Source organism: Chiloscyllium plagiosum, unplaced genomic scaffold (assembly GCF_037043375.1).
Source record: "Chiloscyllium plagiosum isolate Xiang-an unplaced genomic scaffold, Cpla_swu_hap1 HiC_scaffold_12, whole genome shotgun sequence".
Lineage (NCBI taxonomy): Eukaryota > Metazoa > Chordata > Chondrichthyes > Orectolobiformes > Hemiscylliidae > Chiloscyllium > Chiloscyllium plagiosum.
Window position 1 is genome coordinate 24,497,793 of NW_028270150.1, and position 13,508 is coordinate 24,511,300.

Genomic DNA, 13,508 nt, shown 5'->3' on the forward strand with positions numbered 1-13,508 from the left:
TGCAGACAATGATGACAATCACCCTTACTCAACTATCTCTTACTGCTCTTATTACACTCCTTGTTGTTCCCTCCTCCCCCACCAACTTAAAAGGCTTGTTGTATCACGGTACCATAGTTAGTTTACACATATATCCTGCAATCCCCACTTCCATCTAAACAGGCTGAAAGAACTCAAACCTATTGGATAATCACAGAGGCTGAGGTTGCTGTGCTTCTCTCTGGGCTCTCTTGGCTGCATCACTCAGTGTTCCTTTACCATGGAACAAATCAGAAGACCCTATTCTAGGTGATGTGACTGCCTCCTGGAAGAAACAATCCAGGAGATGTTCTTCCTCTCCGATGTATCCCAGTGTCTATAGTTCAATCTCCAGCTCATAAATTCTGAGGCAAAGCTGCTCAAACATCAAACGCTTACCGCTGATGTGTTCATCCTGGATCACAATGGGATTCAGATCACTGCAGACTTCACTCAGTATCTTAATAAGTTTTAGTTATGGTATTATATTATTCACTTACTTCGATTGGCTTTAGTATATTTGATTATTTATTATTATTTTACATAGTCTGTTAAATTTAAGAATAGAAGGGACCTTAACCACTTACCAGGGGCTTAAAAAAAGCTTGCTTCTTTCTCTGTAGCAGAACAAATTGCAATTAGCTCCAATGAACCTCGCTCTGTCTCTGACTGCGTGTTATGGGGTCCTTACCTCACCATTCCCCATCATTGAGCAACAGTCAGAAAAGGAGATTCTGACTCATAGGATAAACTCTTGTGATTAAGTTTCCTGACCTGAAATGTTGGATGAAACTAGCATGCTACAGGTTTGTGAGAACTTTATTTGCATGTGTATCAACATCTCATTAAAATTACAACTTGACACAAGCTCTTGAATTTCGGAAGAAGTGCTTGCTGTTTTGTCCTAGTAATAACCATAATATGGCTTTAAATGATGGGAAGACCAAGGGGAAATAACCCCTCCATATCTACTTTGTCAAGTTCCCTTAAAATTGGGTGCATTTCTGTTTCAGTTATGTATTTCTTATAATGATTTTGGGCTTTGCCTCAAACAAAAAGGAGACAGATTACACCACACCTCACAGCATGCTTCCAAATTCCTTAGGAAGACACGAGGAAAACTAATCAAATGTTAACAGTTATCAGGCCGGGAATTGAATACAAAGGCAAGGATGTTGCACTTCAGTTATGCAGGGCATTGCAGAAACTACATCTGGAGAACTGTTTTTGATACTGGTCACCTTATTTAAGGAAGGATGTGAAAATGGCATGGTGGCTAGCACTGTTGCCTCAAAGTGCCAGGGACCTGATTTCAATTCCACCTTTGGGTGACTCTCTGTATGGAGTTTTCTTGCTCTCTCTGTTTCTCCTGGATGTTTTGATTTCCTCCCACAGTTTACAAAGGTGTGCAGGTTATGAGGGTGGGCCATGCTAAATTGTCCTTACTGTCCAGTAATATTATGGGCGGCACGGTAGCACAGCGGTTAGCACTGCTGCTTCACAGCGCCAGAGACCCGGGTTCAATTCCCGCCTCAGGCGACTCTCTGTGTGGAGTTTGCACATTCTCCCCGTGTCTGCGTGGGTTTCCTCCGGGTGCTCCGGTTTCCTCCCACAATCCAAAAATGTGCAGGGGTTAGGTGAATTGGCCATGCTAAATTGCCCGTAGTGTTAGGTGAAGGGGTAAATGTAGGAGAATGGGTCTGGGTGGGTTACGCTTCGGCGGGTCGGTGTGGACTTGTTGGGCCGAAGGGCCTGTTTCCACACTGTAAGTAATCTAATCTAATCTAATGTATAGGCTAGATATATCGACTGGGATAAATACGTGTCGGGGTAGGAGGGTCATTGCAGACTCAATGGGCCAAGTAGTCTTTTTTTCACATTATAGGGATTGTTTGAAAACATTGGAGCCAATTCAAAGCAGATTTACTGGACTAATATCTGGAATGGCAGAAGTGGGTACTGCAGATGCTGGAGATTTGAGTCAAGATTAGAGTGGTGCTAGAAAAGCACAGCAGGTCAGGCAGCATCCAATGAGCAGGAAAATCGACCTTTTGGGCAAAAGCCCTTCATCAGGAATGTTTGTGGCTCATTCCTGATGAAGGACTTTTGCTAGAAATATAGATTTTCCTGCTTCTCGGATGCTGCCTAACCTGCTGTGCTTTTCCAGTGCCACTCTAATCTTGACTAATATCTGGAATGGATGGGTTGTCTTCTGTGGAAATGTTGGACAGTCTAGACTTGTATCATCTGGAATTTAGAAGAGTAAGTATCAATTTGATTGATACATATATGATCCTGAGGCGTCTTGTCAGGATAGACATGGAAATGACATGTCCATTTATGGGGAGATCTAGAACTTGGATGTTACAATTTCAAAATAATTGGCTGTCCATTTAAAATAGAGATGAAACAAAGGATCATGGGTCTTTGGAACTCCCTTGCTGAAGGGGTGGTAGAAGCAGAGTCCATGAATATGTTTTAGGTAGAAGGAGATAGATTCTTGTTAAGAAAGGGGGTCAAAGGTTGTCAGTGGTAGGTAGGAATGTTGATTTGAGATTATAATCAAGTCAACCATAGCTGAAGAGGTTAAATGGCCTCCACAAATCCTCATTCACACACATGTGTGATCTCCTATATCCTGCCTGATGGTAGTTGTCGCCCTATTCCTTCCCTGTTCCTGAGTGGGCAAGCAACATCCAGTATTGGTGCAGACTTACAGCGAGAGAGGGTCTATCGCAGCAGGCTTTAAATATGGGGCCTAAACTGTTGGTCCCAAAACATTCTCATTGCCTGCTCCTTAAGATTCACTGTTCAACATAATAAGCTGGAAAACTGAGTCCAAACAGAAGTGACAACCTTTAACACATCCACATCATGCTGAGAGTCCTAATGGAAACCTTTGCTCATGATTCCCAAAGTTAAAAGCTTCAGGACTCCAAATGCAATCTTTATCCCAGATTTTGGGGTCATAAAACCAATTTTGACAACATTCCAAATATAAGTTGTTATAGAGTCAGAGAATCACAAAGTCCTACATAACAGAGACAGGGCCTTTGGCCCAAACTGGTCCATGCCGACCAAAATGTTCATCCATTCTAGTGCTTATTTTAGTGTCATTAGCAAACTTACTAATCATGCCATGTATATTCTCATCCAAATCATTGATATAGACAACAAACAACACTGGGCCCAGCACCGACCTCTGACGCACTCCACTACTCACAGGCCTCCAGTCTGACAAGCATCCTTCCACCATTACCCTTTGCTTCCTACAGTCAAGCCAATTTTGTATCCAATTTGCCATCATCCCCTGGATTCCATGCGATTTAACCTTCCAGAGCAGCCTACTATGTGGAACCTTATCAAAGGCCTTATCAAAATCCATATAGACTACATCTATCACCCTGCCCTCATCAACCTTCCTGGTCACTTCATCAAACAAATTTGAGGCATGATCTCCCATGCGCAAAGCCAAGCTGAGTATTCCTAACCAAACCCTGTCCTTCCAAATGCATGTATATGTTATCTTTCAGAATCTTCTCAAGTAACTTACCTAGCACAGATGTTAGGCTTACTGGTCTACAGTTCCCAGGTTTTTCTTTGCAGCCCTTCTTAAAAGCACAGCATTGACTATGGAATACGTTGAGATTTTCAGACAAAATGGCAAGTGCTACCCAAGTGCAAAATCTTTGCTTCCGTGTGAGAGTTTAATGTTGCATGGATGCAGTTGTGACAACATCAGCGGAGCACTAGTACCCCAAGCCAAGGTCTAGAATAGCTACAATAACCACATCCCAACAATGTGGGAAATTGCCTAGGTATGTTCTGAATGTAAAAAGCAGGACAATTCCAAACCGGTCTATCATCAGCCTATCACTTTACTCTCGATCATCAGCAAAATGATGGAAGGGACTATCAAGCAGCATCTGCAAAAGGAACAACCTGCTCACTAATTCTTATTTTGGTTCCACTGGGGCCACTTGCCTTCTGAATTCATTATAGCCTTGATCAAAACACAAACACTGGAGATGAAGTGAGAGTGACTGGCCTTCATAATCAAGGCTGCATTTAACTGCAATACAAGAATTAATGGGAATCAGGAGAAAGTAGTCCACTGGTTAGAGTCACACAAAGGAAAATAGTTGGGTTATTTTTGGAGGTCAGTCATCGCAGCTTGAGGATATCACTATAGGTGTGCTTCAGGTGTGTCCTAGGCACAACAATCTTCAGCTACCTCATTGATGATGTCCATTTGATCATGAGGTGGACTGTTTTCTGATGTCTGCACATTGTTCAGCATGATTCATGACTCTTCAGATACTGAAGCAGTCCATGTCAATACACAACCAAACCTGGACAGCATTCAGACTTGAGCTGATATATGGCAAGTAACACTCACGCACACAAGTGCCAACAAGAAGATCTTAGTGCATATTACCATCACTGAATCTACCACTATGTCACCCATCAGATTTTACCTCACTCTCTCACTTTCCAATGTAAGTGTTTGCTTGAAATTCATCCTCTCCTGGCCAGAATTTTGCTACTAAAGTATTTACCATGAGTCTGGAAGTTGGCCACTTAACGGACTCACCTCAAGGATCCATCACATGCACGGGAATTGACTTGCTGAGCATGTCAGAGGGAGGGCACAGGGAAATGAATCTCAAGGCAAGCTGGTAAAAAGACCCAAATCAGTTTTCAGGGACTTAGTTGTTCTAGAAATAGTTATGCCTTCTGACCAACATTTCTCAAATACATACACACCCTAATGTCAATTCATGCCCTTGTTCTGACACCCAGTCAAAAATTTTAAATTTGCCTCAGTGTTAAAACTGTTACAAAAACTCCATTTTATTCAGACATGACAACAAAGATGAGCTAAGCATTAAACAGTATCTTCAAACTGCCAATTAAAATGGGAATTCACAACCTTCACTGAGATATATTTGAGATTTTGAAATTCAAACAAACATTCATAATACACTTACTAGCATATGAACATTGAGCTCTATTGAAACCTTAGGTACAGGTGCTAATGGTTTTTCTAACTTGCACCAGATTGCCTATCAATTAAAACAGCTCAGAAGTCAATCCTTTAATTCCAACTGCCTGCTGTAGCCTTTTTTTTTAATTTTCAAGGGATTTAGAAAAATCAAAACAAAGATGCAGGAGTAGCCATTTAGCCTTTAGAGCCTGCATTACTATTGAATATGATCATGGCTTATCATGGAATCTCAGTATCCCATTCCCACTTTCTCTCCATACGCCTCGATCCCTTTAACCGCTAGGGCCATGTCCAGCTTCCTCTTGAATATATCTAATGAATAGGCCCCAACAGCTCCCGGTGAGAGAGAATTCCACAGGTTCACAACTCTCTGAATGAAGAAATTCTATCTCATCTCAGTCTTGAATGGCTCACCCTTTATTCTGAGACTGTGACCCTTAGTTCTGGACTTCCCAAACATCAGGAACATTCTTCCCGCATCTAATCTGTCCAGTTCCATCAGGATCTTATATGTTTCTATGAAATCCCCCCCTCATTCTTCTAAATTCCATTGAGTACAAGCCCAGTCAGTCCAGTCTTTCTTCATAAGTCAGCCTTGCCATCCCAGGAATCAATCTGGTGAACCTTTGCTGGACTCCCTCAGTAGAAAGAATGTCTTTTTTCAGACTAGGAGACCAAAACTGCACACAACACTCAGGGTGTGGTCTCACCAAGTCCTACGTAACCATTTAAGTAACTTTAAATCGTGCCAGCTAAATAAGTTTTATTTGCCCTTCAAAAGCATTTATATCAACTCCACAAATTTGTGATTCCCACACTGAAGACCCTTAACACCAAAAAAAGGGTCTATTTGAATTTAATACTAATTTCAAATGGTTTGTCTGAGACCGGGTTTCCATCTAGTGTGTTTCACACTCCAGCCCCTACTGACAAAAAAATGGAATCTGTTGAAAATGGGAGTACAACATCCATATTAAGGACTCACCCATCATTTTAAAAAGTTTCAGGAAAGTCCAGTCCGATGTGTCTGGTGGAGAGTGTAAAGGCAGATGAGGATATGAAGCAGTTGTACCAGGTAAGAATAGGACAATGTTCTTTACTTACACTCCTTGCCATGTGGTAGTCAGTCTGCACACTATTTACATTTCAACATTACCACCACTGTCTCAGAAACCTTGCTTCACTTTCATAGTACAGATGTAAAGCAAAACTTATTTAGACTGATGCCATAGTAAAGGAGTAAGTGTAGTCAAAGGGAAGTTCAAAGACAGTCATTATGCCAAAGGAAGTACTGTAAGAGTGAACATGGAGCTCACTAGTCAAGAAAAGAGACACTAGGGATTGCAAATAAATAACAGCTCAATGCCATACATCACACCAGCACCTACCTTGAGCAGCATTGCCTCTGAGCAATGTAGACAAATACAGTTAACTGATAAGATCCCTGATCAATGCCATAATTTAGCAATGAATAAATGCCTATTTAGAATTATTAACACTCGCAAATCAATGAAAATTTAAAAGTCTTCTGAATTATTTGTAAACGCTTTAAGTTGAAAAATGTTAAAGTTGCTACCAGCTTGAATTCTATAACTGTGAAAAATTCTATAAAATTAGACCTACTCTTTATAGTTGAAGGATAAAAATAATAACTTCCTCATTTTGAACAATTTCAACACAATCAGCCCAGAGAGTGCAGTTAGAAGTAAAAAAGATGTACTGCAGCATTTTGTAATAATTGCTGCAGGCCATGCTCCATGTTTCCTGCTGATTAGAAAGCTGAACGGAATGGAGCTGAAACCTGAAGCAGACAGGTGAGAAAGGTGCTCCAAATCCCTCCAGACATGCTTGAGAACTGTACACTGCCCAAGACAGCTGAAATTATACAAATGGGCTACACAGAGTGCTGTTGCACTTGGGAGTGTGGTAATAGTTACTGAACAAGTCCCAAAATCCATGTTAAAGGCTGAGAGGTCACTGCTGAAATGTGAACTCCTGTTTCTCCCTATTTCTTAACTCGCTCTGTGCTTGTAGAAGTTTCAAGTTTTGTTTCAGATTTTCAGTAATAGTGCTTATAAGGGTATAGAAATGAAAATTGATGCTATTCTCACAAAACTCCCTTCTATTCACTGTACTATTCTATCACAGTTTGTGCTGAAATACAATACAAAATAATTTTTTTCTACAAGCATATACCTCTGCATTTAAAATGCTCTGGGTGTCATAGAATCATAGAGTCAATACAGCATGGAAACAGACCCTTCAGCCCACACTGTCCATGTCAACCAGTTTCCCTAAACTGAACAAGTCCCATACATCTGCATTTGGCCCATATCCCTCTAAATCTTTATGAAATAACTATATAGAGGCTGGTATCCACCACCACGTCACTCTTTATTTACACATGGAAAGTCCTTGACACTGATCCAGCTCCATCAAAGCCAGCCCTCAGAAAATCTGATACTCTTGTTTATGTCTGTCAGCCAGGGCTCCCTGATTGGACCAGATTAACAGCTCCAATCAAGGAACCTATAATCTATGAGATCCAGCTGGCTGACCACATTACAATCATTACATTTTCCTATCCATGAATTCTCCCACTCTGAGGAAAAACCCTTGGCTATTCACCTTATCTGTACTGCTCATGAAGTTATAAATCTCTCAAGCTCAACCCTGCACTCCAGTCCCAGAGAAAATGGTTCCAGCCTATCCAACCTCTCCTTTTCACTTAAAATCTCCACTCTTAGTAACAGCCTTATAAATCTCTTTTGCACTCTTTCCAATTTAATAATTCTATAGGTAGGAGACCATGGTTGGATGCAATACAACAAATGGCATTATCAATGTGTTGTACAACCAAAACATGATGCCCTATCTCCTGTACTCAGTGCTCTAACTGATGATGTTAAGCATGCTAAACACCTTCACCATCCTGTCTACCTGCAATGCCATTTTCAAGGAACTAAGTGCCTGTACGCCTAGACCGCTCTGTTTGACAACACTCCCCAGGCCCCTATATTTAACTGTATAAACCCTGCCTTGGTTTGCCTGACCAAAATGCAATACCTCAGATTTACCTGAATTACACTCTGCTGTTGCTCAAACAACTGGCCTAGTTGATCAAGATTCCATTGTATTCTCATCCACAAACTTACCAACTGTGCTTTCTATATCTCATCCAAATCCTTTAGATAGATGACAAATAACAGTGACCCAGCACTGATTCTTGCAGAACACGGATTCTCACAAATCTCCAATCTGAACAACAACCCTCTGCCACAACTCTCCGTCTCCTATCAACAAGCCAATTTTGTATCCAATTGGTGAACTTTCAGGATTCTATTTAATTGAACTTCATTAAACAGTCTACTGTGCAGAACCATGTCAAAGGCCTTGATAAATTTTATGCTCTGTCTTGTTTCTTTTCTCTCTAAAGCTGTATAGTTTTAATCTTCCTGGTACTTATACTTACTTAAACCCTGCATTAGAAACCCATAAAGTGAAGGGTTAATTTCTACGTATGTTGGGAATTGGATGAACAATTTGACTCACAGATAAGGGGAGAGGTGAACTGACATTCCTTTTGCATCAACGACCGCTCTATCCTTCTAGTATGCTTTATAGGATTATCTGGAAGTAAGAAGGAAAAAAATCCGGGCCCAAAGAGACCTGCCTATGATATTATACCTTCTTAGTGAGTTAGCAAATTGTCAAATATCAGTTATGTGGAAACCTGCCTGTTTCCAGTATGAAAATACCAGGGTAGACTTTAAGATTGGGGGCCAAATGAATGCAACTTCAGTAGGATGCCCTGGATGTTTAGGTTAATGCATAAATAGTTAATTAGTGAACACCAATCCTTCTGGCTTCCTGAAGAGAAAATTAGGCAACTGGCTGTACTTGGGCAGCCAGCCAATGGCATGGGTTCAGTGAGTTGGGAGAGCAGACCAGAAGATTTTTGTGAAGCTCAGTGCAACATGCATGCTCTTCCTAGGCTCCCAAAACCTTCCAGTCTTCATATTATGGATTGATCTCAATGCTGCCTTTATGATTATATAGCTAAATCTTTCAACAACATTAGAAATGGGATGGAAAGGTACCGTGTATGTTCCATCAATTTATCTTGTAATTCTATGATGTTGGTTGCTCCATAACAGCTATAGCAGGCCTTAGCTGCAGACCTAAATGAATTCTGGTCTTTCATTGTCAGGAACACCATTTGGAGACTATTTAACCCAAACCATCATCACCTCTATTGTTGAAATAAGACAAGTTTAACTGCTTAGTTTATCCAGGTTAACTAATGCTTCTAATGCAAAGATTTCAGTTAAAAATCATACAACACCAGGTTATAGTCCAACAGGTTTATTTGAAAGCACTAGCTTTTGGACCACTGTTCCTTCATCCATCTGATTTTTAACTTTGTACACGCCAGTCCAAAACCAGCACCTCCAAATCATGACTACCAAGGATTTCAGTCATGATTTGGAGGTGCCGGTGTTGGACTGGGGTGTACAAAGTTAAAAATCACACAACACCAGGTTATAGTCCAACAAGTTTATTTGGAAGCACACTAGCTTCCAATTAAACCTGTTGGACTATAACCTGGTGTTGTGTGATTTTTAAGGATTTCAGTGAGTGAGTTGTTTTGGATGAGGTGAAAAAATATTGGTAATAGAATAAAGGAGAGGGTTGAGAAAAACAAAACTTATACCTTTAAAAGAAAAGAAGAAAAAGTATAGAGATTAGGTGCAGGAGTAGACCAATTGGCCCTTTGAACCTGTACTACCATTCAATATGATCCTGGCTGATCATGCAATTTCAGTATTCCATTCCTGCTTTGCCTCCATACTTCTTGATCCTCTTAGCTACAAGGGCCATGTCCAGCTTCCTCTTGGATATATCTAATGAGCTGGCCCTAACAGCTTTCTGTGATAGAGAAATCCACAGGTTCACAATTATCTGAGTGAAGGAATTCTTCCTCTCCCCAGTCCTGAATGGCTTACCCCTTATTCTTAAGACTGTGACCTCTAGTTCTGGATTTCTTCAACACTGGGAACATGTTTCTTGCATCCAGTCTGTCCAGTCCCATCAGGACTTTATGTATTTCTATGAGGTTCACCTTCCCCAGAGACTGGCACAATGCTATGGGCGGCACAGTGGTTCAGCAGTTAGCACTGCTGCCTCACAGTGCAGGGATCCAGGTTCGATTCCAGCCTCAGGCTATGTGGAGTTTGCACAATCTCCCTGTGTCTGCATGGGCTTCCTCCGGGTGTTCCGGTTCCCTCCCACAGTCCAAAGATGTGCAGGTTAGGTGAATTGGCCATGCTAAAATTGTCCAGGGATGTTTAGGTTAGGTGCATTAGTCAGGGGAAATGCAGAGTAATAGGGTAGGGGAATGGGTCTGGGTGGGTTACTCTTCAGCAGAACAGTGTGGACTTGGGTGGACCAAATGGCCTGTTTCCACACTGTAGGGATACTTTCATGTTCATTCTGTGTTTCTTCTAAAGTCAATGAGTACAAGCCCAGTTAATCCAGTCTTCCTTCATATGTCAGTGCTGCAATCTCAGGAATCAGTCTGGCACTTGCAAACTGTGCATCAAGAGCATGAGTGACTTTCCTTTCCCCATCCAGCTTTTGGGTTCACAGTGCAGTGGTGATCTGGAATGGAGTAAGGAAGTCTGTAGGTGCAGAAACAAACTGGTTAGAAAGCCAATTTCCGTTCTCCGACACATCAGCTCAGCTCTCAATATCATTTAAAGGTCCTCTAACATCTCATCCCTCACTATCCTCCACTTAAGTCATCCACGTACTCTCCATACCCTCTACAATTGACACTTATGATCCTTACAAGCTGTGCAATACTAATGAAAATATTCCTAGTGCAGATGCAAAACAATTTAACCTTTGACAATATAATCAAACTCCTATTGAAAAGTATATCATCAATAATGCACAAAAACTGTTCTCCGTGAAAAATAAATGAAATTGCGTAAACAGATTATGACACCATTGTGAAACAGTTAGTCATTTCCCCAAACACCTGCGTCAGCAGAACTTTGTACTTCAGTAGTTTTAGAACTCAGCCAAGCATTTACTATGCCCACACATATCACCACAATGAAACATTATTTCAACTGCATGAGCCTGAAATTGAAAGAATGGATGATGGCTTCTCCATTTCAAAGAAGATTGCCGATTAACCAGCAGAGTGCAGCAGGTGCTTAGTTTCTTTTTACTTTTTTCAAGAGTGTATACTTTCTTCACAAGCAGAACTGCTAGTAACTTTAAATCCCAGTACCAAACATGACAAGGGGAGTTTATCAACACGTTTCTGTACGTCTGCGAATGAATTATAATTTGTTACTTTCCTCAATAGAATCAGTCCTGTAATGCATTTCAACACTCACACATTGATGGTTAATGTAATAGTTAGCTTCACTTTGGAGAACAGAATCCTATATTGAATCATTACATTAAAATCATATCTACATTACAATACAGCAATTAGATAATGACATTTGGAGGTGTTAAAATATTTTACACTTACCTTCCAGGATGTTTCAGACTCTGTAGCAGGATTTTTCCAGTGATCACAAATATTCCAAGCAGGTCTGTTTTTTTTAGCATTACTAGGCCCCACACCAACACCAGCAGAACCATGCTTTCCTGTGGTCCTCACAATGAAGACCCCAGCTTTGGAAGTGGTACCTTTGCATTTTCTTTTCATGACTTTTCTGGCCACCAGAAAAGCCACAGCAAATGGCGTCAGAATGGTGGAAAAAAATTGCTTTTTTATCAAAACCAAAAGGATGCTTTTAAGAATTGGCAAAAAAGATCTGTTTCCTGGATGTCTAACACTATTCCCTCTACCCTATTTTCATCAGCATGAAATAAAGGTTCAGGTATCAAGCCCACAACCTGAAATTCCCACCCAACCAGCTCTACGATAGAAATAAACATCTTGAGGCAGTTTCTCCCTGACTCCTGGTTCACAACCATTCAGGAAAGGAATGAACAAAATTCTGGATTTGGTAACCTTCGCAAGACCTTATTTATGGCTCTTGTACTCTCCATGCCAACTCATGAACATTTATCCAGTGTGCACAAACAAAGAGTCATGTGATAGCAATGGCATGTCTGGAACAACTTAGAAAAAATGCATCCATTTAAGAATGTTTGTTAATTTTACAGCACTATAAACTATTTGATCATGTAGACATTCAAAAACTTCAATCCTCTTAATGCTGTCAGAATAAGCATTGATACATTGACAAAATTGGTCACAGAAATTAAAACTTACTTTCGCCACTTAAAGATGTCAATCATGTTCAGTTAATAATTTAATTTGTTTTTCAAAACATATTCACTACATCTCACTTACATTGTTGTGCACTCTCAGCCAAGTATAAACAATTAAGACAGATTAGAAAACCATGTAGCCTGATAATCTTTTTTTCTAAGTTTTCAAATCACCTGTCCTTGGCTTACTTGCTTTTATTTATAACCTATTCTTCCCCTGTTTGTGTGGTTTCTCTCATCTGTTTTACGGTTGGGGGTAAGTTTTCAAAATGAAAACTGGTTTCTGATTGCCTTATTACTGGTCTTAAATATACTCAGTTTCAGTAAATCACAAGTTCTGACAGAGATTGGCAACTTGAAAATGAAAAGATGAATTTTATAATCAATGTTTGAAATCAAACTGAAATCTAATTTGGAAAACAGGTGCACTTCATATTTACCCATGGAGTTATGGAAAGTATCCAGTTCTATATGTATTTGTGTTAATTATACTTCTAATATGCCTCTGACATAAAAGTGATGCAGTAGAAATGCAGGTTGGTGAGTTTCAAATGTGGAAATAGATGAAAAATTAGAATACCATAGAACCAGGAATAACAAATAGCATTGTTCACTTATGATTTGGAGGTGCTGGTGTTGGACTGGGGTGTACAAAGTTAAAAATCACACTCCAGGTTATAGTCCAACAGGTTTATTTTGATGCACTAGTTTTTGGAGCACTGCTTCTTCATCTACAACCACCTGATGAAGGAGCAGTCTCCGAAAGCTAGTGCTTCCAAATAAACCTGTTGGACTATAATCTAGTGTGGTGTGATTTATAACATTGCTTGCTTAGGAGGAATGATTGCAGTGGGTTTCAGTATTTGATGATTTTTAATATCTGTTCACTTCACATTAATTATGTTATGTTATCTCTTTCACTGTTGCTTCAAAATAAGTGCAGATACCTGACAGGATTAGCAACATTGATTGCACATATTTGTGGAAGACTCATTCATGGCTGTCTGTCTGTAATTGCGTAACCACTATACACTCGCCACTGTTTGCCCAAAATGACTATCCCCATAATACAGCACCTTCCAGACCAATTAGAAATTCAACAAACACTTCATCAGCACTTGGATGATTCTTGACTATTCATTCCATGCCCAACATTTAAATGACTCAGGGTTTGAGATAT

The 13,508-nt window shown here is 40.2% G+C and overlaps 1 protein-coding gene across 4 annotated transcripts in view; it reads right to left on the reverse strand.

Annotated features, from left to right (window-relative positions):
• Window positions 1–13,508, reverse strand: part of erg (ETS transcription factor ERG) — a 269,795-nt gene that overhangs the window by 160,020 nt on the left and 96,267 nt on the right. The window contains exon 1 of one of the 4 annotated variants that reach the window (XM_043701335.2): window positions 6,415–6,564. The exons of the other annotated variants lie outside the window; for them this stretch is intronic. Coding sequence (XP_043557270.2) covers window positions 6,415–6,426 — 12 coding nt within the window. The 5' untranslated portion in view covers window positions 6,427–6,564. Of the gene's footprint in view, window positions 1–6,414; window positions 6,565–13,508 lie in introns of those variants that run through there. 4 annotated transcript variants of the gene reach the window in all.